Source organism: Somniosus microcephalus, chromosome 12 (genome assembly GCF_052327205.1).
Source record: "Somniosus microcephalus isolate GS21.2 chromosome 12, FLI_Smic_1.0, whole genome shotgun sequence".
Classification (NCBI taxonomy): Eukaryota; Metazoa; Chordata; class Chondrichthyes; order Squaliformes; family Somniosidae; genus Somniosus; species Somniosus microcephalus.
Window position 1 is genome coordinate 180,643,487 of NC_140998.1, and position 26,142 is coordinate 180,669,628.

Genomic DNA, 26,142 nt, shown 5'->3' on the forward strand with positions numbered 1-26,142 from the left:
CCCATGGCACCGGACTAACCCCGAACCCCCCGGCACTGGACTAATCCCGAAACCCCCGCCACCGGACTAACCCCGAACCTCTCGGCACTGGACTAACCCCGAACCCCCCCCCCACCCCGGACTAACCCCGAACCTCCTGGCACCGGGCTAACCCCGAACCTCCCGGCACCGGACTAACCCAGAACCTCCCGGCACCGGACTAACCCCGAACCCCCCAGCACCGGACTGACCCTCGAACCCCCCCCCGGACTAAACCTGAACCTCCCGGCACCAGACTAACCCCGAACCTCCCGGCACCGGACTAACCCCAAACCCCCCCGGCACCAGACTAACCCCGAAGCCCCCGGCACCAGACTAACCCCGAACCTCCCGACACCGAACTAACCCCAAGCCTCCCTGCACCGGACTAACCCCAAACCTCCCGGCACCGGACTAATCCCAAACCCCCGGCACTGGACTAACCCTGAACCCCCCGGCACTGGACTAACAGCGAACCCCCCGGCACCGGACTAACACCAAACCTCACGACACCAGACTAACCCCAAAACTCCCGGCACCAGACTAACCCTCGAAGCACCCCCCCGGAGTAACCCCGAACCTCCTGGCACCGGACTAACCCCGAACCCCCCGACACCAGACAAACCCCGAACCCCCCGGCACTGGACTAACCCCAAACCCCCTGGCACCGGGCTGACCCTCGAACCCCCCCCCGGACTGACACTGAACCTCCCGGCACCAGACTAACCCCGAACCTCCCAGCACCGGACTAACCCTAAACCCCACCGGCACCAGACTAACCCCGAAGCCCCCGGCACCAGACTAACCCCAAACCTCCCTGCACTGGACTAACCCCAAACCTCCCGGCGCCGGACTAACCCCAAACCCCCCGGCACCAGACTAACCCCAAGCCCCCGGCACTGGACTAACCCCGAACCCCCCGGCACCAGACTAATCCTGAAGCCCCCGGCACTGGACTAACACCAAACCCCCCTGCACCGGACTAACACCAAACCTCACAACACCAGACTAACCCCAAACCTCCCGGCACCAGACTAACCCTCGAACCCCTTCCCCCCCGGACTAACCCCAAACCCCCCGGCACCGGACTAACCCCGAACCCCCCGGCACCAGACAAACCCCGAACCCCCCGGCACGACTAACCCCGAACCCCCCGGCACCAGACAAACCCCAAACCCCCCGGCACCAGACTAACCCCGAACCCCCCGGCACCAAACTAACCCCGAACCCCCCGGCACCGGACTAACCCCGAACCCCCCGGCACCGGACTAACCCCGAACCCCCTGGCAACAGACTAACCCCGAACCCCCCGGCACCAGACTAACCCCGAACCCCCCGGCACCGGACTAACCCCTAAACCCCCCCACCGAAACCCCCGCCACCGGACTAACCCCGAACCTCCCGGCACCGGACTAACCCCGAACCTCTCGGCACCGGACTAACCCCGAACCCCCCGGCACCGGACTAACCCCGAACCCCCCGGCACCGGACTAACCCCGAACCCCCTGGCAACAGACTAACCCCGAACCCCCGGCACCGGGCTAACCCCGAACCCCCCGGCACCGGACTAACCCCGAACCCCCCGGCACCGGACTAACCCCTAAACCCCCCCACCGAAACCCCCGCCACCGGACTAACCCCGAACCTCCCGGCACCGGACTAACCCCGAACCTCTCGGCACCGGACTAACCCCGAACCCCCCGGCACCGGACTAACCCCGAACCTCTCGGCACCGGACTAACCCCGAACCCCCCGGCACCGGACTAACCCCGAACCTCCCGGCACCGGACTAACCCCGAACCCCCCGGCACCGGACTAACCCCAAACCCCCCGGCACCGGACTAACCTGAACCCCCCGGCACCAGATGAACCGCGAACCTCCCGACACCAGACTAACTCCAAACCTCCCGGCACCAGACTAACCCCAAACCCCCGGCACCGGACTAACCCCGAACCTCCCGGCACCGGACTAACCCCGAACCCCCCGGCACCGGACTAACCCTGAACACCCTGGCACCGGACTAACCTGAACCCCCCGGCACCAGATGAACCGCGAACCTCCCGACACCAGACTAACTCCAAACCTCCCGGCACCAGACTAACCCCAAACCCCCGGCACCGGACTAAACCCCGGCACCGGATTAATCCCGAACCCCCCGGCACCAGACTAACCCCGAACCTCCCGGCACCGGACTAACCCCGAACCTCCCGGACCCCCCGGCACTGGGCGAACCCCTGGCCCGCACCTGGCCTGCGGCCACCCTGAGTAGATGGCCCAGCTATTCGACGATGAGGCACGTGGCAACCCACGCGGAGAGGTCAGGCTCAGGGACCCTGGTGCCAATTGCGGCATTTGCCAGACTGAGGTCAGCCCAGGGGTCGATCCCGGGACATTCCTAGTCTGTGAGGCTCAATACTCGGGGGGAGGGGGGCATCGCTGCTCTGGGAGTGAATGTTTAAGGTGGTGGATGGGGTGCCAATCAAGCGGGCTGCTTTGTCCTGGATGGTGTCGAGCTTCTTGAGTGTTGTTGGAGCTGCACTCATCCAGGCAAGTGGAGAGTAGTCCATCACACTCCTTACTTGTGCCTTGTAGATGGTGGAAAAGCTTTGGGGAGTCAGGAGGTGAGACACTCGCCGCAGAATACCCAGCCTCTGACCTGCTCTTGTTGCCACAGTATTTATGTGGCTCGTCCAGTTATGTTTCTGGTTAATGGTGACCCCCGGGATGTTGATGGTGGGGGATTTTGTGATGGCAATGCCATTGAATGTCATGGGGCGGTGGTTAGACTCTCGCTTGTTGGAGATAGTCATTGCCTGGCACTTGTGTGGCGCGAATGTAACTTGTCATTTATCAGCCCAAGCCTAAATAATAATAATAATAATAATAAACTTTATTGTCATTGTTAGTGCACAAGTGTTGTCTAAGTCTCCCTGTGTGTGTGTTTGGGTCTCTCTCTCTCTCTGTGTTTGGGTCTCTCTCAGTTTCGGGGTATGTTGATGCTGAGCTCAGGTCGGGGAGACCCCGCTCCGGGGGGTTTAATGATCAGGAGAATCGATCAATTCCAACACTTTGTGTTAACACAGAGTCCAAGAGCTAATTGGCTTTGACGTGAGCCAGCTGCTGGGACAGTCTGTGTACCGCTTCATCCACGCACAGGACTTGAAGCACCTCTGCAAAAGGCACCACAGCTGTAAGTAACCCTGTAACTAATTAAAACCAGATAAACTATCGCTGGGCAGATGGGGTGGGTAGGGGTATGGGGTGGGTGGGTATTGGGTGGGTAGTTGGGGGTGGGGTTTGTGGGGTGGGGTTTTGGGGGGTAGGTTTTGGGTGGGTGGGTGGGGTTGGGATTTGGGGGGTGGGATTTGGGGGCTGGGCTTTGGGGTGAGTGGGTATTGGGTGGGTGTGGGTTTTGGGGGGTGGGTGGGTGGGCTTTGGGGGTGGGTGGGGGTGGGGTTTGGGGTGTTGGTTTGGGGTGTTGGTTTGGGTTGGGGGGGTGGGTGGGTGGGGGTGGGGTTTGGGGTGTTGGTTTGGGGTGGGTGGGGTTTGGGGGGGTGGGTGGGTGGGGGTGGGGTTTGGGGGTTGGGGTTTTGGGTGTGGGTGGGGGTGGGGTGGGTGGGTGGGGTGGGGTTTGGGGTGTTGGTTTGGGGTGGGTGGGGTTTGGGGGGGTGGGTGGGTATGCGGGGTGCATGGGTCCAAGGACTGTATCTGCGCCATTTCCACCTGTGGGAGTTGACGGTTTTTGTGGCCTCTGTTTGTCGACAGTGTTGAAGACAGGGCAGATGTCCAGCGGGCAGTATAGGATGCTGCTCCGGTTCGGAGGTTATATCTGGGTGCAGACAGAAGCGACCGTGGTCTACGAGAGCCAGAGCAAATGGCCGATGTGTGTTGTCTGCGTTAACTACGTATTGAGGTAACATTGATGCCCTCCCCTCCCATCACATCTCCGTCTCCCCCACTCCCAGCCACACGGACCCTCACTGGGGTTAGAATCTTACAGCACAGAAGGAGGCCATTCGGCCCATTGTGCCTGTGCCGGTTCTTTCCCCACAGCCCTGCAAATTTCTCCTTTTCAAGTATTTATCCAATTCCCTTTTGAAAGTTATTATTGAATCTGTGGGTTAATAGATCGAGAGTGGGGTTAATGGACCGAGAGTGGGGTTAATGGTCCGAGAGTGGGGTTACTGGTCCGATAGTGGGGTTAATGGATCGAGAGTGGGGTTACTGGTCCGAGAGTGGGGTTAATGGACCGAGAGTGGGGTTACTGGTCCGATAGTGGGGTTAATGGATCGAGAGTGGGGTTACTGGTCCGAGAGTGGGGTTAATGGATCGAGAGTGGGGTTAATGGTCCGAGAGTGGGGTTAATGGTCCGATATTGGGGTTAATGGACCGAGAGTGGGGCTAATGGTCCGAGAGTGGGGTTATTGGTCCGATATTGGGGTTAATGGTCCGAGAGTGGGGTTAATGGACCGAGAGTGTGGTTAATGGACCAAGAGTGGGGTTAATGGACTGAGAGTGGGGTTAATGGATCGAGAGTGGGGTTACTGGTCCGATAGTGGGGTTAATGGATCGAGAGTGGGGTTACTGGTCCGAGAGTGGGGTTAATGGTCCGAGAGTGAGGTTAATGGACCGAGAGTGGGGGTAATGGTCCGAGAGTGGGGTTAATGGTCCGAGAGTGGGGTTAATGGTCCGAGAGTGGGGTTAATGGACTGAGAGTGGGGTTAATGGACCGAGAGTGGGGTTAATGGTCCGAAAGTGGGGTTAATGGACTGAGAGTGGGGTTAATGGACTGAGAGTGGGGTTAATGGACCGAGAGTGGGGTTAATGGTCCGAGAGTGGGGTTAATGGTCCGAGAGTGGGGTTAATGGACCGAGAGTGGGGTTAATGGTCCGAGAGTGGGGTTACTGGTCCGAGAGTGAGGTTAATGGACCGAGAGTGGGGTTAATGGTCCGAGAGTGGGGTTAATGGTCCGAGAGTGGGGTTAATGGACTGAGAGTGGGGTTAATGGACTGAGAGTGGGGTTAATGGACCGAGAGTGGGGTTAATGGACTGAGAGTGGGGTTAATGGACTGAGAGTGGGGTTAATGGTCCGAGAGTGGGGTTAATGGACCGAGAGTGGGGTTAATGGACCGAGAGTGGGGTTAATGGACTGAGAGTGGGGTTAATGGACCGAGAGTGGGGTTAATGGTCCGAGAGTGGGGTTAATGGTCCGAGAGTGGGGTTAATGGTCCGAGAGTGGGGTTAATGGTCCGAGAGTGGGGTTAATGGACCGAGAGTGGGGTTAATGGACCGAGAGTGGGGTTAATGGACCGAGAGTGGGGTTAATGGTCCGAGAGTGGGGTTAATGGACCGAGAGTGGGGTTAATGGACTGAGAGTGGGGTTAATGGACCGAGAGTGTGGTTAATGGACCGAGAGTGGGGTTAATGGACTGAGAGTGGGGTTAATGGATCGAGAGTGGGGTTACTGGTCCGATAGTGGGGTTAATGGATCGAGAGTGGGGTTACTGGTCCGAGAGTGGGGTTAATGGTCCGAGAGTGAGGTTAATGGACCGAGAGTGGGGTTAATGGTCCGAGAGTAGGGTTAATGGTCCGAGAGTGGGGTTAATGGTCCGAGAGTGGGGTTAATGGTCCGAGAGTGGGGTTAATGGACTGAGAGTGGTGTTAATGGACCGAGAGTGGGGTTAATGGTCCGAGAGTGGGGTTAATGGACTGAGAGTGGGGTTAATGGACTGAGAGTGGGGTTAATGGACCGAGAGTGGGGTTAATGGTCCGAGAGTGGGGTTAATGGTCCGAGAGTGGGGTTAATGGACCGAGAGTGGGGTTAATGGTCCGAGAGTGGGGTTACTGGTCCGAGAGTGAGGTTAATGGACCGAGAGTGGGGTTAATGGTCCGAGAGTGGGGTTAATGGTCCGAGAGTGGGGTTAATGGTCCGAGAGTGGGGTTAATGGACTGAGAGTGGGGTTAATGGACCGAGAGTGGGGTTAATGGACCGAGAGTGGGGTTAATGGACTGAGAGTGGGGTTAATGGACTGAGAGTGGGGTTAATGGTCCGAGAGTGGGGTTAATGGACCGAGAGTGGGGTTAATGGACGGAGAGTGGGGTTAATGGACGGAGAGTGGGGTTAATGGACCGAGAGTGGGGTTAATGGACCGAGAGTGGGGTTAATGGACCGAGAGTGGGGTTAATGGACCGAGAGTTGGGTTAATGGTCCGAAAGTGGGGTTAATGGACCGAGAGTGGGGTTAATGGACGGAGAGTGGGGTTAATGGACGGAGAGTGGGGTTAATGGACCGAGAGTGGGGTTAATGGACCGAGAGTGGGGTTAATGGACCGAGAGTGGGGTTAATGGTCCGAGAGTGGGGTTAATGGTCCGAGAGTGGGGTTAATGGTCCGAGAGTGGGGTTAATGGACCGAGAGGTGGGGTTAATGGACCGAGAGTGGGGTTAATGGACCGAGAGTGGGGTTAATGGTCCGAGAGTGAGGTTAGTGGTCCGAGAGTGGGTTAATGGTCCGAGAGTGGGGTTAATGGTCCGAGAGTGGGGTTAATGGACCGAGAGTGGGGTTAATGGACCGAGAGTGGGGTTAATGGACCGAGAGAGTAGGGGGTTAATGGGACCGAGAGTGGGGTTAATGGACCGAGAGTGGGGTTAATGGTCCGAGAGTGCGGTTAATGGTCCGAGAGTGGGGTTAATGGTCCGAGAGTGGGGTTAATGGACCGAGAGTGGGGTTAATGGACCGAGAGTGGGGTTAATGGACCGAGAGTGGGGTTACTGGTCCGAGAGTGAGGTTAGTGGTCCGAGAGTGGGGTTAATGGACCGAGAGTGGGTTAATGGACCGAGAGTGGGGTTAATGGTCCGAGAGTGGGGTTAATGGACCGAGAGTGGGGTTAATGGTCCGAGAGTGGGGTTAATGGTCCGAGAGTGGGGTTAATGGTCCGAGAGTGGGGTTAATGGTCCGAGAGTGGGGTTAATGGTCCGAGAGTGGGGTTAATGGACCGAGAGTGGGGTTAATGGACCGAGAGTGGGGTTAATGGTCCGAGAGTGGGGTTAATGGTCCGAGAGTGGGGTTAATGGACCGAGAGTGGGGTTAATGGACCGAGAGTGGGGTTAATGGTCCGAGAGTGGTGTTAATGGTCCGAGAGTGGGGTTAATGGACCGAGAGTGGGGTTAATGGACCGAGAGTGGGGTTAATGGACCGAGAGTGGGGTTAATGGTCCGAAAGTGGGGTTAATGGACCGAGAGTGGGGTTAATGGACGGAGAGTGGGGTTAATGGACCGAGAGTGGGGTTAATGGACCGAGAGTGGGGTTAATGGACCGAGAGTGGGGTTAATGGTCCGAGAGTGGGGTTAATGGTCCGAGAGTGGGGTTAATGGTCCGAGAGTGGGGTTAATGGACCGAGAGTGGGGTTAATGGACCGAGAGTGGGGTTAATGGACCGAGAGTGGGGTTAATGGTCCGAGAGTGAGGTTAGTGGTCCGAGAGTGGGGTTAATGGTCCGAGAGTGGGGTTAATGGTCCGAGAGTGGGTTAATGGACCGAGAGTGGGGGTTAATGGACCGAGAGTGGGGGTTAATGGACCGAGAGTGGGGTTAATGGACCGAGAGTGGGGTTAATGGTCCGAGAGTGCGGTTAATGGTCCGAGAGTGGGTTAATGGTCCGAGAGTGGGGTTAATGGTCCGAGAGTGGGGTTAATGGACCGAGAGTGGGGTTAATGGACCGAGAGTCGGGTTAATGGACCAAGAGTGGGGTTAATGGTCCGAGAGTGAGGTTAGTGGTCCGAGAGTGGGGTTAATGGTCCGAGAGAGTGGGGTTAATGGACCGAGAGTGGGGTTAATGGTCCGAGAGTGGGGGTTAATGGACCGAGAGTGGGGTTAATGGACCGAGAGTGGGGGTTAATGGTCCGAGAGTGGGGGTTAATGGACCGAGAGTGGGGTTAATGGTCCGAGAGTGGGGTTAATGGTCCGAGAGTGGGGTTAATGGTCCGAGAGTGGGGTTAATGGTCCGAGAGTGGGGTTAATGGTCCGAGAGTGGGGTTAATGGACCGAGAGTGGGGTTAATGGAACCTGAGAGTGGGGTTAATGGTCCGAGAGTGGGGTTAATGGTCCGAGAGTGGGGTTAATGGACCGAGAGTGGGGTTAATGGACCGAGAGTGGGGTTAATGGTCCGAGAGTGGTGTTAATGGTCCGAGAGTGGGGATAATGGTCCGAGAGTGGGGTTAATGGTCCGAGAGTGGGGTTAATGGTCCGAGAGTGGGGTTAATGGACCGAGAGTGGGGTTAATGGTCCGAGAGTGGGGTTAATGGACCGAGAGTGGGGTTAATGGTCCGAGAGTGGGGTTAATGGACCGAGAGTGGGGTTAATGGTCCGAGAGTGGGGTTAATGGTCCGAGAGTGGGGTTAATGGTCCGAGAGTGGGGTTAATGGACCGAGAGTGGGGTTAATGGACCGAGAGTGGGGTTAATGGACCGAGAGTGGGGTTAATGGTCCGAGAGTGAGGTTAGTGGTCCGAGAGTGGGGTTAATGGTCCGAGAGTGGGGTTAATGGACCGAGAGTGGGGTTAATGGTCCGAGAGTGGGGTTAATGGACCGAGAGTGGGGTTAATGGACCGAGAGTGGGGTTAATGGTCCGAGAGTGGGGTTAATGGACCGAGAGTGGGGTTAATGGACCGAGAGTGGGGTTAATGGACCGAGAGTGGGGTTAATGGTCCGAGAGTGGGGTTAATGGTCCGAGAGTGGGGTTAATGGTCCGAGAGTGGGGTTAATGGTCCGAGAGTGGGGTTAATGGTCCGAGAGTGGGGTTAATGGTCCGAGAGTGGGGTTAATGGACCGAGAGTGGGGTTAATGGACCGAGAGTGGGGTTAATGGTCCGAGAGTGGGGTTAATGGTCCGAGAGTGGGGTTAATGGACCGAGAGTGGGGTTAATGGACCGAGAGTGGGGTTAATGGTCCGAGAGTGGGGTTAATGGTCCGAGAGTGGGGTTAATGGTCCGAGAGTGGGGTTAATGGTCCGAGAGTGGGGGTTAATGGTCCGAGAGTGGGGTTAATGGACCGAGAGTGGGGTTAATGGTCCGAGAGTGGGGTTAATGGTCCGAGAGTGGGGTTAATGGACCGAGAGTGGGGTGAATGGACCGAGAGTGGGGTTAATGGTCCGAGAGTGGGGTTAATGGACCGAGAGTGGGGTTAATGGTCCGAGAGTGAGGTTAGTGGTCCGAGAGTGGGGTTAATGGTCCGAGAGTGGGGTTAATGGTCCGAGAGTGGGGTTAATGGACCGAGAGTGGGGTTAATGGTCCGAGAGTGGGGTTAATGGTCCGAGAGTGGGGTTAATGGACCGAGAGTGGGGTTAATGGACCGAGAGTGGGGTTAATGGTCCGAGAGTGGGGTTAATGGACCGAGAGTGGGGTTAATGGACCGAGAGTGGGGTTAATGTTTCGAGAGTGGGGTTAATGGTCCGAGAGTGGGGTTAATGGTTCGAGAGTGGGGTTAATGGTCCGAGAGTGGTGTTAATGGTCCGAGAGTGGGGTTAAAAGTCCGAGAGTGGGGTTAATGGACCGAGAGTGGGGTTAATGGTCCGAGAGTGGGGTTAATGGATCGAGAGTGGGGTTAATGGAGGGCGAAGTTCCGGCCCGGATATTGACGGTCTGCATTTCCCTTGCAGCAGCCCCGAGCAGCCGGGGATGGTGTTCTCCGTGGAGCAGACTGAACCCCGCTTCGAGCACGACCCTGGGGGATGGCAAGCGAGGTTTCCCACGGGTGCCGTGCTCCCCGGGGACACTCAATGTCTCTGCACCGATCCACCGGACAGGCCAGAGCTCGGTGACGCTGCTACTCTCAGCTGCAGAATTAGAGGTAAGGAGTCGTCGACAACACAGGGAAGATTCTAGTCGGGGGTGGGGGTGACGGGGAGAGCAGGGATGGGGTTTGGCGGAGAGACGGGGAGAGCAGGGATGGGGTATGGGGGAGACGGGGAGAGCAGGGATGGGGTTTGGGGGAGACGGGTAGAGCAGGGATGGGGTTTGGCGGAGACGGGGAGAGCAGGGATGGGGTTTGGGGGAGACGGGGAGAGCAGGGATGGGGTTTGGGGGAGACGGGGAGAGCAGGGATGGGGTTTGGGGGAGAGATGGGGAGAGCAGGGATGGGGTTGAGGGGAGACGGGGAGAGCAGGGATGGGGTTTGGGGGAGAGACGGGGAGAGTAGGGATGGGGTTTGGGGGAGACGGGGAGAGTAGGGATGGGGTTTGGGGGAGAGACGGGGAGAGCAGGGATGGGGTTGGGGGGAGACGGGGAGAGCAGGGATGGGGTTTGCGGGAGACGGGGAGAGCAGGGATGGGGTTTGCGGGAGACGGGGAGAGCAGGGATGGGGTTGGGGGGAGACGGGGAGAGTAGGGATGGGGTTTGGGGGAGACGGGGAGAGTAGGGATGGGGTTGGGGGAGACGGGGAGAGTAGGGATGGGGTTTGAGGGAGACGGGGAGAGTAGGGATGGGGTTTGGGGGAGACGGGGAGAGTAGGGATGGGGTTGGGGGAGACGGGGAGAGTAGGGATGGGGTTTGGGGGAGACGGGGAGAGCAGGGATGGGGTTTGGGGGAGACGGGGAGAGTAGGGATGGGGTTTGAGGGAGACGGGGAGAGCAGGGATGGGGTTTGGGGGAGACGGGGAGAGCAGGGATGGGGTTTGGGGGGAGAGATGGGGAGAGCAGGGATGGGGTTTGGGGGAGACGGGGAGAGCAGGGATGGGGTTGGGGGAGACGGGGAGAGCAGGGATGGGGTTTGGGGGAGACGGGGAGAGCAGGGATGGTGTTTGGGGAGACGGGGAGAGCAGGGATGGGGTTGGGGAGACGGGGAGAGTAGGGATGGGGTTTGGGGGAGACGGGGAGAGTAGGGATGGGGTTTGGGGAGACGGGGAGAGCAGGGATGGGGTTTGGGGGAGACGGGGAGAGTAGGGATGGGGTTTGGGGGAGACGGGGAGAGTAGGGATGGGGTTTGGGGGAGACGGGGAGAGTAGGGATGGGGTTTGGGGGGAGACGGGGAGAGTAGGGATGGGGTTTGGGGGAGACGGGGAGAGTAGGGATGGGGTTTGGGGGAGACGGGGAGAGTAGGGATGGGGTTTGAGGGAGACGGGGAGAGCAGGGATGGGGTTTGGGGGAGACGGGGAGAGTAGGGATGGGGTTTGGGGGAGACGGGGAGAGTAGGGATGGGGTTTGGGGGAGACGGGGAGAGTAGGGATGGGGTTTGGGGGGAGACGGGGAGAGTAGGGATGGGGTTTGGGGGAGACGGGGAGAGTAGGGATGGGGTTTGGGGGAGACGGGGAGAGTAGGGATGGGGTTTGGGGGAGACGGGGAGAGTAGGGATGGGGTTTGAGGGAGACGGGGAGAGCAGGGATGGGGTTTGGGGGAGACGGGGAGAGTAGGGATAGGGTTTGGGGGAGACGGGGAGAGCAGGGATGGGGTTTGGGGGAGACGGGGAGAGCAGGGATGGGGTTTGGGGGAGACGGGGAGAGTAGGGATGGGGTTTGGGGGAGACGGGGAGAGCAGGGATGGGGTTTGGGGAGACGGGGAGAGCAGGGATGGGGTTTGGGGGAGACGGGGAGAGTAGGGATGGGGTTTGAGGGAGACGGGGAGAGCAGGGATGGGGTTTGGGGGAGACGGGGAGAGCAGGGATGGGGTTTGGGGGAGACGGGGAGAGTAGGGATGGGGTTTGAGGGAGACGGGGAGAGCAGGGATGGGGTTTGGGGGAGACGGGGAGAGTAGGGATGGGGTTTGAGGGAGACGGGGAGAGCAGGGATGGGGTTTGGGGGAGACGGGGAGAGCAGGGATGGGGTTTGGGGGAGACGGGGAGAGTAGGGATGGGGTTTGGGGGGAGACGGGGAGAGTAGGGATGGGGTTTGGGGGAGACGGGGAGAGTAGGGATGGGGTTTGGGGGAGACGGGGATAGCAGGGATGGGGTTTGGGGGAGACGGGGAGAGCAGGGATGGGCTTTGGGGGAGACGGGGAGAGTAGGGATGGGGTTGGGGGAGACGGGGAGAGCAGGGATGGGGTTTGGGGGAGACGGGGAGAGCAGGGATGGGGTTTGGGGGAGACGGGGAGAGTAGGGATGGGGTTTGAGGGAGACGGGGAGAGCAGGGGATGGGGTTTGGGGGAGACGGGGAGAGCAGGGATGGGGTTTGGGGGAGACGGGGAGAGTAGGGATGGGGTTTGGGGGAGACGGGGAGAGCAGGGATGGTGTTGGGGGAGACGGGGAGAGTAGGGATGGGGTTTGGGGGAGACGGGGAGAGTAGGGATGGGGTTTGAGGGAGACGGGGAGAGCAGGGATGGGGTTTGGGGGAGACGGGGAGAGCAGGGATGGGGTTTGGGGGAGACGGGGAGAGTAGGGATGGGGTTTGAGGGAGACGGGGAGAGCAGGGATGGGGTTTGGGGAGACGGGGAGAGTAGGGATGGGGTTTGGGGGAGACAGGGAGAGTAGGGATGGGGTTTGTGGGAGACGGGGAGAGTAGGGATGGGGTTTGGGGGAGATGGGGAGAGTAGGGATGGGGTTTGAGGGAGACGGGGAGAGCAGGGATGGGGTTTGGGGGAGACGGGGAGAGTAGGGATGGGGTTTGGGGGAGACGGGGAGAGCAGGGATGGGGTTTGGGGGAGACAGGGAGAGTAGGGATGGGGTTTGGGGGAGACGGGGAGAGTAGGGATGGGGTTTGAGGGAGACGGGGAGAGCAGGGATGGGGTTTGGGGGAGACGGGGAGAGTAGGGATGGGGTTTGAGGGAGACGGGGAGAGCAGGGATGGGGTTTGGGGGAGACGGGGAGAGCAGGGATGGTGTTTGGGGGAGACGGGGAGAGCAGGGATGGGGTTTGGGGGAGACGGGGAGAGCAGGGATGGGGTTGGGGGAGACGGGGAGAGCAGGGATGGGGTTGGGGGAGACGGGGAGAGCAGGGATGGGGTTTGGGGGAGAAGGGGAGAGCAGGGATGGGGTTTGGGGGAGACGGGGAGAGCAGGGATGGGGTTTGGGGGAGACGGGGAGAGCAGGGATGGGGTTTGGGGGAGACGGGGAGAGCAGGGATGGGGTTTGGGGGAGACGGGGAGAGCAGGGATGGGGGTTGGGGGAGACGGGGAGAGCAGGGATGGGGTTTGAGGGAGACGGGGAGAGCAGGGATGGGGTTGGGGGAGACGGGGAGAGCAGGGATGGGGTTGGGGGAGACGGGGAGAGCAGGGATGGGGTTTGGGGGAGACGGGGAGAGCAGGGATGGGGTTTGGGGGAGACGGGGAGAGCAGGGATGGGGTTGGGGGAGACGGGGAGAGCAGGGATGGGGTTGGGGGAGACGGGGAGAGTAGGGATGGGGTTTGGGGGAGACGGGGAGAGCAGGGATGGGGGTTGGGGGAGACGGGGAGAGCAGGGATGGGGTTTGAGGGAGACGGGGAGAGTAGGGATGGGGTTGGGGGAGACGGGGAGAGTAGGGATGGGGTTTGGGGGAGACGGGGAGAGCAGGGATGGGGTTTGAGGGAGACGGGGAGAGTAGGGATGGGGTTTGGGGGAGACGGGGAGAGTAGGGATGGGGTTTGGGGGAGACGGGGAGAGCAGGGATGGGGTTTGAGGGAGACGGGGAGAGTAGGGATGGGGTTTGGGGGAGACGGGGAGAGCAGGGATGGGGTTTGGGGGGAGAGACGGGGAGAGCAGGGATGGGGTTTGGGGGGAGAGACGGGGAGAGCAGGGATGGGGTTTGGGGGAGACGGGGAGAGCAGGGATGGGGTTTGGGGGAGACGGGGAGAGCAGGGATGGGGTTTGGGGGAGACGGGGAGAGCAGGGATGGGGTTTGGGGGAGACGGGGAGAGCAGGGATGGGGTTTGAGGGAGACGGGGAGAGTAGGGATGGGGTTTGGGGGAGACGGGGAGAGCAGGGATGGGGTTTGAGGGAGACGGGGAGAGCAGGGATGGGGTTTGGGGGAGACGGGGAGAGTAGGGATGGGGTTTGGGGGAGACGGGGAGAGCAGGGATGGGGTTTGGGGGAGACGGGGAGAGTAGGGATGGGGTTTGGGGGAGACGGGGAGAGTAGGGATGGGGTTTGGGGGAGACGGGGAGAGCAGGGATGGGGTTTGGGGGAGACGGGGAGAGCAGGGATGGGGTTTGAGGGAGACGGGGAGAGTAGGGATGGGGTTTGGGGGAGACGGGGAGAGCAGGGATGGGGTTTGAGGGAGACGGGGAGAGCAGGGATGGGGTTTGGGGGAGACGGGGAGAGCAGGGATGGGGTTTGGGGGAGACGGGGAGAGCAGGGATGGGGTTTGAGGGAGAGACGGGGAGAGTAGGGATGGGGTTTGGGGGAGACGGGGAGAGTAGGGATGGGGTTTGGGGGAGACGGGGAGAGTAGGGATGGGGTTTGGGGGAGACGGGGAGAGTAGGGATGGGGTTTGAGGGAGACGGGGGAGAGTAGGGATGGGGGTTGGGGGAGACGGGGAGAGCAGGGATGGGGTTTGGGGGAGACGGGGAGAGTAGGGATGGGGTTTGAGGGAGACGGGGAGAGTAGGGATGGGGTTTGAGGGAGACGGGGAGAGTAGGGATGGGGTTTGGGGGAGACGGGGAGAGTAGGGATGGGGTTTGGGGGAGACGGGGAGAGCAGGGATGGGGGTTGGGGGAGACGGGGAGAGCAGGGATGGGGTTTGAGGGAGACGGGGAGAGCAGGGATGGGGTTTGGGGGAGACGGGGAGAGCAGGGATGGGGTTGGGGGAGACGGGGAGAGTAGGGATGAGGTTTGGGGGAGACGGGGAGAGCGGGGATGGGGTTTGGGGGAGACGGGGAGAGTAGGGATGGGGTTTGGGGGAGACGGGGAGAGTAGGGATGGGGTTGGGGGAGACGGGGAGAGTAGGGATGGGGTTTGGGGGAGACGGGGAGAGCAGGGATGGGGTTGGGGGAGACAGGGAGAGTAGGGATGGGGTTGGGGGAGACGGGGAGAGTAGGGATGGGGTTGGGGAGACGGGGAGAGCAGGGATGGGGTTGGGGGAGACGGGGAGAGTAGGGATGGGGTTTGGGGGAGACGGGGAGAGCAGGGATGGGGTTGGGGGAGACAGGGAGAGTAGGGATGGGGTTGGGGGAGATGGGGAGAGTAGGGATGGGGTTGGGGGAGACGGGGAGAGCAGGGATGGGGTTTGAGGGAGACGGGGAGAGCAGGGATGGGGTTGGGGGAGACAGGGAGAGTAGGGATGGGGTTGGGGAGACAGGGAGAGCAGGGATGGGGTTTGGGGGAGACGGGGAGAGCAGGGATGGGGGTTGGGGGAGACGGGGAGAGTAGGGATGGGGTTTGGGGGAGACGGGGAGAGTAGGGATGGGGTTTGGGGGAGACGGGGAGAGCAGGGATGGGGTTTGGGGGAGACGGGGAGAGCAGGGATGGGGTTTGAGGGAGACGGGGAGAGTAGGGATGGGGTTGGGGGAGACGGGGAGAGCAGGGATGGGGTTGGGGGAGACGGGGAGAGCAGGGATGGGGTTTGGGGGAGACGGGGAGAGTAGGGATGGGGTTGGGGGAGACGGGGAGAGTAGGGATGGGGTTGGGGGAGACGGGGAGAGTAGGGATGGGGTTTGGGGGAGACGGGGAGAGTAGGGATGGGGTTGGGGGAGACGGGGAGAGCAGGGATGGGGTTGGGGGAGACGGGGAGAGCAGGGATGGGGTTTGGGGGAGACGGGGAGAGTAGGGATGGGGTTGGGGGAGACGGGGAGAGTAGGGATGGGGTTGGGGGAGACGGGGAGAGCAGGGATGGGGTTGGGGGAGACGGGGAGAGTAGGGATGGGGTTTGGGGGAGACGGGGAGAGTAGGGATGGGGTTGGGGGAGACGGGGAGAGCAGGGATGGGGTTGGGGGAGACGGGGAGAGCAGGGATGGGGTTGGGGGAGACGGGGAGAGCAGGGATGGGGTTGGGGGAGACGGGGAGAGCAGGGATGGGGTTTGAGGGAGACGGGGAGAGCAGGGATGGGGTTGGGGGAGACAGGGAGAGCAGGGATGGGGTTTGGGGAGACGGGGAGAGTAGGGATGGGGTTTGGGGGAGACGGGGAGAGTAGGGATGGGGTTGGGGGAGACGGGGAGAGCAGGGATGGGGTTGGGGGAGACGGGGAGAGCAGGGATGGGGTTTGAGGGAGACGGGGAGAGCAGGGATGGGGTTGGGGGAGACAGGGAGAGTAGGGATGGGGTTGGGGAGACAGGGAGAGCAGGGATGGGGTTTGGGGAGACGGGGAGAGTAGGGATGGGGTTTGGGGGAGACGGGGAGAGTAGGGATGGGGTTTGGGGAGACGGGGGAGAGCAGGGATGGGGTTTGAGGGAGACGGGGAGAGTAGGGATGGGGTTTGAGGGAGACGGGGAGAGCAAGGATGGGGTTTGGGGGAGAGAGCCGGCAGCGTCTGCTCCTAATTCCAGTCTTTCTCTTGCTGTTGCAGGGGTCCAGTGGTGTGACACAGCTCTCCACACCCATCGGCCACTCCCGTCTGTGGCGACTGAAGCTGGACTCTGGTCCCAAGGGTTGGGGGATGAAAGCTCTCGAATCCCTGGCCGGGGGAGTGAGGCTGGCCTGACCCTCGGACCTCACTCCTCGTTCTCAGTACCCGTCAGTGGTGCCCTCACTGGGGTAAGTCAAAGCTTCCAATCATTGAGTTAGCTCATCTCAAGTGGGATGGGGATGTGGTGACATCACCGGGGACCTGGAGTCCCTGCTCATGCCCAGCGCCCAGTGATCGGACAGTCTCCGTGTGTGAGACTGTCGGACGGGTTGTATGTTAGTGGTGCTTCACTCCATGGCCAAACATCCTGCGAGGGCTTGGGCGAGACTTTGCTCGAGGATCTGGCACCCCAGTGAGACTTGGCACCTCTGGGGGCGACTGATCGACTGAAAAAATTCGGCGTCAGTGAGCCTTTGCAGTTTTTCCTCGTTTTGTTCTCCGCGCTGTTATCGCACGGCCCGCGCGAAGAGCCAGTAACGTGAAGGCACTGGAGATTCCCTGCTCCGAGGACCCGGGACCTCAGGGAGCGAGTATCCAGCGACCATCACCTGTCGCCAGGTACGGACCGGACGGAGCTCGGGGTGTGATGCCTCTCATGGTGCAACATGCCGTCGCCGCTCGCTCAGGGAGATTGTGTGGGTGTCGGAGTCAGTGGAACCTGTAGTCCCAGCAAGGAATCCGCGCTGAGGAGGGGTGAAGGGAGTGTGGGAGGCTCAGGGAGTTGTTGGTGAGCAGGTTGGGGAGATAGGAACAGGAGGAGGCCATTCAGCCCCTCAAGCCTGTGCCGCCCTCCATGGCTGCTCTGGGTGATGTCTTTTCCTTTGTGTGCAGGGTGCGTTTGTCGATCAGGATCTTGACACTTTGGCCCCGTTTATTCCAATGAAAGATGAAGATTTCCAGCTGGCTTACATCGACAATCAGCAGCTGCAAGCTGTCCCAGGACACCAGACCTTGCCCCAGCGGGGAGCCCACGAGGCTGACAGGTACTGCCCAGCCCCCTGCCCACCCCGTCACACGTACCCCGGTCACACGGACCCTGCACCCCATCGCAGCCCCCAACTCCTTCACCAATGACCACAGGGGGCGTAATTAATTCTGAGGATGATGGCGTCGCTGGCAAGGCCGCCATTTGTTGCCCTTCCCTCGATGCCCTGGGAAGGTGGGGACGAGCCGCCTCCTTGAGGGGCTGCAATCCGAGTGGTCAAGGTGCTCCCAGGGTGGTGAGGCGCTGAGCGGGAATGTCGCTGTCTGTGGTCAGTCGGTCAGTAACGCTATGGTCACTCCTGCAGGTTCTCTCCGGGCAGTGTTTGGGACTCGAGCTCCCAGCGTGGGATGAAGAGAAGCCATCAGACGGACTTCACCTGCGACCTCGTCGTGGTAAGTCGGGGGTGGGGGAGGAATTAGCCCCTCGCTGCAGAGCGAGGTCACGCCCAGTCCCGTCACCCGGTGACCCGCGAGCGAGGTCGCACCCAGTCCCGTCACTCACTGACCCGCGAGCGAGGTCACGCCCAGTCCCGTCACCCGGTGACCCGCGAGCGAGGCCGCGCCCAGTCCCGTCACCCGGTGACCCGCGAGCGAGGTCGCACCCAGTCCCGTCACTCACTGACCCGCGAGCGAGGTCGCACCCAGTCTCGTCACTCACTGACCTGCGAGCGAGGTCACGCCCAGTCCCGTCACCCGGTGACCCGCGAGCGAGGTCACGCCCAGTCTCGTCACTCACTGACCTGCGAGCGAGGTCGTGCTCAGTCCCGTCGCCCGGTGACCCGCGAGCGAGGTCACGCTCAGTCCCGTCGCCCGGTGACCCGCGAGCGAGGTCACGCTCAGTCCCGTCACTCACTGACCCGCAGGCGAGGTCGCACCCAGTCTCGTCACTCACTGACCTGCGAGCGAGGCAGCGCTCAGTCCCGTCGCCCGGTGACCCGCGAGCGAGGTCACGCCCAGTCCCGTCACTCACTGACCTGCGAGCGAGGCCGCGCTCAGTCCCGTCACCCGGTGACCCGCGAGCGAGGTCGCACCCAGTCTCGTCACTCACTGACCCGCGAGCGAGGTCACACCCAGTCCCGTCGCCCGGTGACCCGCGAGCGAGGTCGCACCCAGTCCCGTCACTCACTGACCCGCAGGCGAGGTCGCGCCCAGTCTCATCACCCGGTGACCCGCGAGCGAGGTTGCACGCAGTCCCGTCACTCACTGACCCGCAGGCGAGGTCGCGCCCAGTCCCGTCACCCGGTGACCCGCGAGCGAGGTCGCACCCAGTCCCGTCACTCACTGACCCGCAGACGAGGTCGCGCCCAGTCCCGTCACCCGGTGACCCGCGAGCGAGGCCGCGCTCAGTCCCGTCACCCGGTGACCCGCGAGCGAGGCCGCGCTCAGTCCCGTCACCCGGTGACCCGCGAGCGAGGCCGCGCTCAGTCCCGTCGCCCAGTGACCCGCGAGCGAGGTCGCACCCAGTCCCGTCACCCGGTGACCCGCGAGCGAGGTCGCACCCAGTCCCGTCACCCGGTGACCCGCGAGCGAGGTCGCACCCAGTCCCGTCGCCCAGTGACCCGCGAGCGAGGCCGCGCTCAGTCCCGTCGCCCAGTGACCCGCGAGCAAGGTCGCACCCAGTCCCGTCACTCACTGACCCGCAGGCGAGGTCGCGCCCAGTCTCGTCACTCACTGAACCGCGAGCGAGGTCGCACCCAGTCCCGTCGCCCGGTGACCCGCGAGCGAGGTCGCACCCAGTCCCGTCACCCGGTGACCCGCGAGCGAGGTCGCACCCAGTCCCGTCACCCGGTGACCCGCGAGCGAGGTCGCACCCAGTCCCGTCGCCCGGTGACCCGCGAGCGAGGTCGCACCCAGTCCCGTCGCCCGGTGACCCGCGAGCGAGGTCGCACCCAGTCCCGTCACCCGGTGACCCGCGAGCGAGGTCGCGCCCAGTCCCGTCACCCGGTGACCCGCGAGCGAGGTCACGCCCAGTCCCGTCACCCGGTGACCCGCGAGCGAGGTCACGCTCAGTCCCGTCACCCGGTGACCCGCGAGCGAGGTCACGCTCAGTCCCGTCACCCGGTGACCCGCGAGCGAGGTCACGCCCATTCCCGTCACCCGGTGACCCGCGTGCGAGGTCGCGCTCAGTCCCGTCACCCGGTGACCCGCGAGGGAGGTCGCGCCCAGTCCCGTCACCCGGTGACCCGCGAGCGAGGTCGTGCCCTGTCCTGTCACCCGGTGACCCGCGAGCGAGGCCGCGCTCAGTCCCGTCACCCGGTGACCAGCGAGCGAGGTCGCGCCCAGTCCCATCAATCAGTGACCCGTGAGCGAGGCCGCGCTCAGTCCCGTCACCCGGTGACCCGCAGGCGAGGTCGCACCCAGTCTCATCACTCACTGACCTGCGAGCGAGGCAGCGCTCAGTCCCGTCGCCCGGTGACCCGCGAGCGAGGTCACGCCCAGTCCCGTCACTCACTGACCTGCGAGCGAGGCCGCGCTCAGTCCCGTCACCCGGTGACCCGCGAGCGAGGTCGCACCCAGTCTCGTCACTCACTGACCCGCGAGCGAGGTCACGCCCAGTCCCGTCGCCCGGTGACCCGCGAGCGAGGTCGCACCCAGTCCCGTCACTCACTGACCCGCAGGCGAGGTCGCGCCCAGTCCCGTCACCCGGTGACCCGCGAGCGAGGTTGCACCCAGTCCCGTCACTCACTGACCCGCAGGCGAGGTCGCGCCCAGTCCCGTCACCCGGTGACCCGCGAGCGAGGTCGCACCCAGTCCCGTCACTCACTGACCCGCAGGCGAGGTCGCGCCCAGTCCCGTCACCCGGTGACCCGCGAGCGAGGCCGCGCTCAGTCCCGTCACCCGGTGACCCGCGAGCGAGGCCGCGCTCAGTCCCGTCACCCGGTGACCCGCGAGCGAGGCCGCGCTCAGTCCCGTCGCCCGGTGACCCGCGAGCGAGGTCGCACCCAGTCCCGTCACCTGGTGACCCGCGAGCGAGGTCGCACCCAGTCCCGTCACCCGGTGACCCGCGAGCGAGGTCGCACCCAGTCCCGTCGCCCAGTGACCCGCGAGCGAGGCCGCGCTCAGTCCCGTCGCCCAGTGACCCGCGAGCAAGGTCGCACCCAGTCCCGTCACCCACTGACCCGCAGGCGAGGTCGCGCCCAGTCTCGTCACTCACTGACCCGCGAGCGAGGTCGCACCCAGTCCCGTCGCCCGGTGACCCGCGAGCGAGGTCGCACCCAGTCCCGTCACCCGGTGACCCGCGAGCGAGGTCGCACCCAGTCCCGTCACCCGGTGACCCGCGAGCGAGGTCGCACCCAGTCCCGTCACCCGGTGACCCGCGAGCGAGGTCGCACCCAGTCCCGTCGCCCGGTGACCCGCGAGCGAGGTCGCACCCAGTCCCGTCGCCCGGTGACCCGCGAGCGAGGTCGCACCCAGTCCCGTCACCCGGTGACCCGCGAGCGAGGTCACGCCCAGTCCCGTCACCCGGTGACCCGCGAGCGAGGTCACGCTCAGTCCCGTCACCCGGTGACCCGCGAGCGAGGTCACGCTCAGTCCCGTCACCCGGTGACCCGCGAGCGAGGTCACGCCCATTCCCGTCACCCGGTGACCCGCGAGCGAGGTCACGCTCAGTCCCGTCACCCGGTGACCCGCGAGCGAGGCCACGCCCATTCCCGTCACCCGGTGACCCGCGAGCGAGGCCGCGCTCAGTCCCGTCACCCGGTGACCCGCGAGCGAGGTCGCGCTCAGTCCCGTCACCCGGTGACCCGCGAGCGAGGTCGCGCCCAGTCCCGTCACCCGGTGACCCGCGAGCGAGGTCGTGCCCTGTCCTGTCACCCGGTGACCCGCGAGCGAGGCCGCGCTCAGTCCCGTCACCCGGTGACCAGCGAGCGAGGTCGCGCCCAGTCCCATCAATCAGTGACCCGTGAGCGAGGTCGCGCCCAGTCCCGTCACCCGGTGACCCGCGAGCGAGGTCGCGCCCAGTCCCATCAATCAGTGACCCGTGAGCAACGTCACGCTCAGTCCCGTCACCCGGTGACCCGCGAGCGAGGTCGCGCCCAGTCCCATCAATCAGTGACCCGTGAGCGAGGTCGCGCCCAGTCCCGTCACCCACTGACCCGCAGGCGAGGTCGCGCCCAGTCTCGTCACTCACTGACCCGCGAGCGAGGTCGCACCCAGTCCCGTCGCCCGGTGACCCGCGAGCGAGGTCGCACCCAGTCCCGTCACCCGGTGACCCGCGAGCGAGGTCGCACCCAGTCCCGTCACCCGGTGACCCGCGAGCGAGGTCGCACCCAGTCCCGTCACCCGGTGACCCGCGAGCGAGGTCGCACCCAGTCCCGTCGCCCGGTGACCCGCGAGCGAGGTCGCACCCAGTCCCGTCGCCCGGTGACCCGCGAGCGAGGTCGCACCCAGTCCCGTCACCCGGTGACCCGCGAGCGAGGTCACGCCCAGTCCCGTCACCCGGTGACCCGCGAGCGAGGTCACGCTCAGTCCCGTCACCCGGTGACCCGCGAGCGAGGTCACGCTCAGTCCCGTCACCCGGTGACCCGCGAGCGAGGTCACGCCCATTCCCGTCACCCGGTGACCCGCGAGCGAGGTCACGCTCAGTCCCGTCACCCGGTGACCCGCGAGCGAGGCCACGCCCAGTCCCATCAATCAGTGACCCGTGAGCGAGGTCGCGCCCAGTCCCATCAATCAGTGACCCGTGAGCGAGGTCGCGCCCAGTCCCGTCACCCGGTGACCCGCGAGCGAGGTCACGCTCAGTCCCATCAATCAGTGACCCGTGAGCAAGGTCGCGCCCAGTCCCGTCAATCAGTGACCCGTGAGCGAGGTCGCGCCCAGTCCCGTCACCCAGTGACCCGCGAGCGAGGTCGCGCCCAGTCCCATCAATCAGTGACCCGTGAGCAAGGTCGCGCCCAGTCCCGTCACCCGGTGACCCGCGAGCGAGGTCACGCTCAGTCCCGTCACCCGGTGACCCGCGAGCGAGGTCGCGCCCAGTCCCATCAATCAGTGACCCGTGAGCAAGGTCGCGCCCAGTCCCGTCAGCCGGTGACCCGCGAGCGAGGTCGCGCCCAGTCCCATCAATCAGTGACCCGTGAGCAAGGTCACGCTCAGTCCCGTCACCCGGTGACCCGCGAGCGAGGTTGCGCCCAGTCCCATCAATCAGTGACCCGTGAGCGAGGTCGCGCCCAGTCCCGTCACCCGGTGACCCGCGAGCGAGGTCGCGCCCAGTCCCGTCACCCGGTGACCCGCGAGCGAGGTCGCGCCCAGTCCCATCAATCAGTGATCCGTGAGCAAGGTCGCGCCCAGTCCCGTCACCCGGTGACCCGTGAGCGAGGTCACGCTCAGTCCCGTCATCCGGTGACCCGCGAGCGAGGTCACGCTCAGTCCCGTCACTCACTGACCCGCAGGCGAGGTCGCGCCCAGTCCCGTCACTCACTGACCCGCGAGCGAGGTCGCACCCAGTCCCGTCACTCACTGACCCGTGAGCGAGGTCACGCTCAGTCCCGTCACCCGGTGACCCGTGAGCGAGGTCACGCTCAGTCCCGTCACTCACTGACCCGTGAGCGAGGTCACGCTCAGTCCCGTCATCCGGTGACCCGCGAGCGAGGTCACGCTCAGTCCCGTCACTCACTGACCCGTGAGCGAGGTCACGCTCAGTCCCGTCACCCGGTGACCCGTGAGCGAGGTCACGCCCAGTCCCGTCACCCGGTGACCCGCGGGCGAGGTCGCGCCCAGTCCCGTCACTCACTGAGCCGCGGGTGAGGTCGCGCCCACTCCCGTCACCCGGTGACCCGCGAGCGAGGCCGCGCCCAGTCCCGTAACCCGGTGACCCACGAGCGAGGCCACGCCCAGTCCCGTCAATCAGTGACCCGTGGGCAAGGCCACGCCCAGTCCCGTAACCCGGTGACCCGCGAGCGAGGCCACGCCCAGTCCTGTCAATCAGTGACCCGTGGGCGAGGCCACGCCCAGTCCCGTCACTCACTGACCCACGAGCGAGGTCACGCCCATTCCCATCACCCGGTGACCCGCGGGTGGGGAGCAGAGACACGTGGGCCCTCGGTGAACTCACTGGCCTCAACCTTGGGCGATGGTGCCCACTTCTGACCAGTGTCCATAACTTGGGGAGAGTGTGGTCTCAGGGTCGGATTGGGGCCGCTCTGATGCCCCCATGGAGGAGTAGCAATCACCCACCAGACTCAGACATTCTGAAAGGGCGCTGGGTGAGATACTCCCCTGCAGCTGTTGGTCAGGGGTAGGGGGAGGACCGGGGGTATAAAGGGGACGGAGAGTCTGACACACCCCTCCCAACCCCACGGCCTCCGTTCACTCGCCCCACACGCTGGGAACACCCGCAGGTAGATGGTTGTGGTGGTTGAAGGTCAATCATCACAGCCCCAGGACATCGCTGCAGGAGTTCCTCAGGGCAGTGTCCTAGGCCCAACCATCTTCAGCTGCTTCATCAATGACCTTCCCTCCAACATAAGGTCAGAAATGGGGATGTTCGCTGATGACTGCACAGTGTTCAGCGCCATTCACAACTCCACAGATAATGAAGCAGTCCATGCCCGCATGCAACAAGACCTGGACGACATTCAGGCTTGAGCTGATAAATGGCAGGTAACATTCGCGCCACACAAGTGCCAGGCAATGACTATCTCCAACAAGCGAGAGTCTAACCACCTCCCCTTGACATTCAATGGCATTACCATCGCCGAATCCCCCACCATCAACATCCTGGGGGGTCACCAATGACCAGAAACTTAACTGGACCAGCCACATAAATACTGTGGCAACAAGAGCAGGTCAGAGGCTGGGTATTCTGCAGCGAGTGTCTCACCTCCTGACTCCCCAAAGTCTTTCCACCATCTACAAGGCACAAGTCAGGAGTGTGATGGAATACTCTCCACTTGCCTGGATGAGTGCAGCTCCAACAACACTCAAGAAGCTCGACACCATCCAGGACAAAGCAGCCCGCTTGATTGGCACCCCATCCACCACCTTAAACATTCACTCCCTCCACCACCGGCGCACCGTGGCTGCAGTGTGGGCCATCTACAAGATGCACTGCAGCAACTCGCCAAGGCTTCTTCGGCAGCACCTCCCAAACCCACGACCTCTTCCACCTAGAAGGACAAGGGCAGCAGGCGCCTGGGAACACCACCACCTCCAAGTTCCCCTCCAAGTCACACACCATCCTGACTTGGAAATATATCGGCCGTTCCTTCATCGTCGCTGGGTCAAAATCCTGGAACTCCCTAACAGCACTGTGGGAGCACCTTCACCACACGGACTGCAGCGGTTCAAGAAGGCGGCTCACCACCACCTTCTCAAGGGCGACTAGGGATGGCCAATAAATGCTGACCTTGCCAGCGACGCCCACATCCCATAAAAACAAACAAAAATAAATTTTAAAAAGATTTCGGCAGTGCCCTCACTCCTGGGCCAGGAGGCCCCACATTCACTTCCTGGACCAGAATCACGGCTTCATGGGGCGGATGGAGTCACCCAGCGGGCTCAGTGTGGTCTGTGGTTACACAGACACAAGGGCGCGTCTGCCGGCATCTTCTTCACTGTTAGGTAAACACCGAGAGAGCACTTTGAACTCAAAGTGCTGCCCGCAGATTACTGGATTCATAACCAGTGCAGATTAAAACACTCTTTAATCCAGTATCTCAGATGGGACTGGGTGGTGCAGTAGGTGAGACACAGCCCAGAATCATCGGAGGAAAGTGTTTGATGGGACAGTGTAGAGGGAGCTTTACTCTGTATCTAACTCGTGCTGTCCCTGCCCTGGGAGTGTTTGATGGGACAGTGTAGAGGGAACTTTACTCTGTATCTAACTCATCCTGTACTTGCCCTGGGAGTGTTCGATGGGACAGTGTAGAGGGAGCTTTACTCTGTATCTAACTCGTGCTGTCCCTGCCCTGGGAGTGTTTGATGGGACAGTGTAGAGGGAGCTTTACTCTGTATCTAACCCGTGCTGTACCTGCCCTGGGAGTGTTTGATGGGGCAGTGTAGAGGGAGCTTTACTCTGTATCTAACCCGGGTTGTACCTGCCCTGGGAGTGTTTGATGGGACAGTGTAGAGGGAACTTTATTCTGTATCTAACTCGTGCTGTCCCTGCCCTGGGAGTGTTTGATGGAACAGTGTAGAGGGAGCTTTACTCTGTATCTAACCCGTGCTGTACCTGCCCTGTGAGTGTTTGATGGGATAGTGTAGAGGGACACTTTACTCTGTATCTAACCCGTGCTGTACCTGCCCTGGGAGTGTTTGATGGGACAGTGCAGAGGGAGCTTTACTCTGTATCTAACCCGTGCTGTACCTGCCCTGGGAGTGTTTGATGGGGACAGTGTAGAGGGAGCTTTACTCTGTATCTAACTCCGTGCTGTCCCTGCCCTGGGAGTGTTTGATGGGACCGTGTAGAGGGAGCTTTACTCTGTATCTAACCCGTGCTGTACCTGCCCTGGGAGTGTTTGATGGGACAGTGCAGAGGGAGCTTTACTCTGTATCTAACTCGTGCTGTCCCTGCCCTGGGAGTGTTTGATGGGACAGTGTAGAGGGAGCTTTACTCTGTATCTAACCCGTGCTGTACCTGCCCTGTGAGTGTTTGATGGGATAGTGTAGAGGGACACTTTACTCTGTATCTAACCCGTCCTGTACCTGCCCTGGGAGTGTTTGATGGGACAGTGTAGAGGGAGCTTTACTCTGT

General features: G+C 62.4%; 1 protein-coding gene across 1 annotated transcript; it reads left to right on the plus strand.

The window, feature by feature from the left end:
- The first annotated feature begins 2,307 nt into the window (after nucleotides 1-2,307).
- On the plus strand, nucleotides 2,308-17,873 carry LOC147109751 (endothelial PAS domain-containing protein 1-like). Its single transcript, XM_086002361.1, has 7 exons — nucleotides 2,308-2,384; nucleotides 3,103-3,209; nucleotides 3,785-3,932; nucleotides 9,668-9,858; nucleotides 16,410-16,597; nucleotides 17,301-17,452; nucleotides 17,759-17,873. Exons 1-7 carry the CDS (start codon nucleotides 2,308-2,310, stop codon nucleotides 17,871-17,873), a joined length of 978 nt encoding a protein of 325 aa, XP_085858487.1.
- The last annotated feature ends 8,269 nt before the right edge of the window (nucleotides 17,874-26,142 follow it).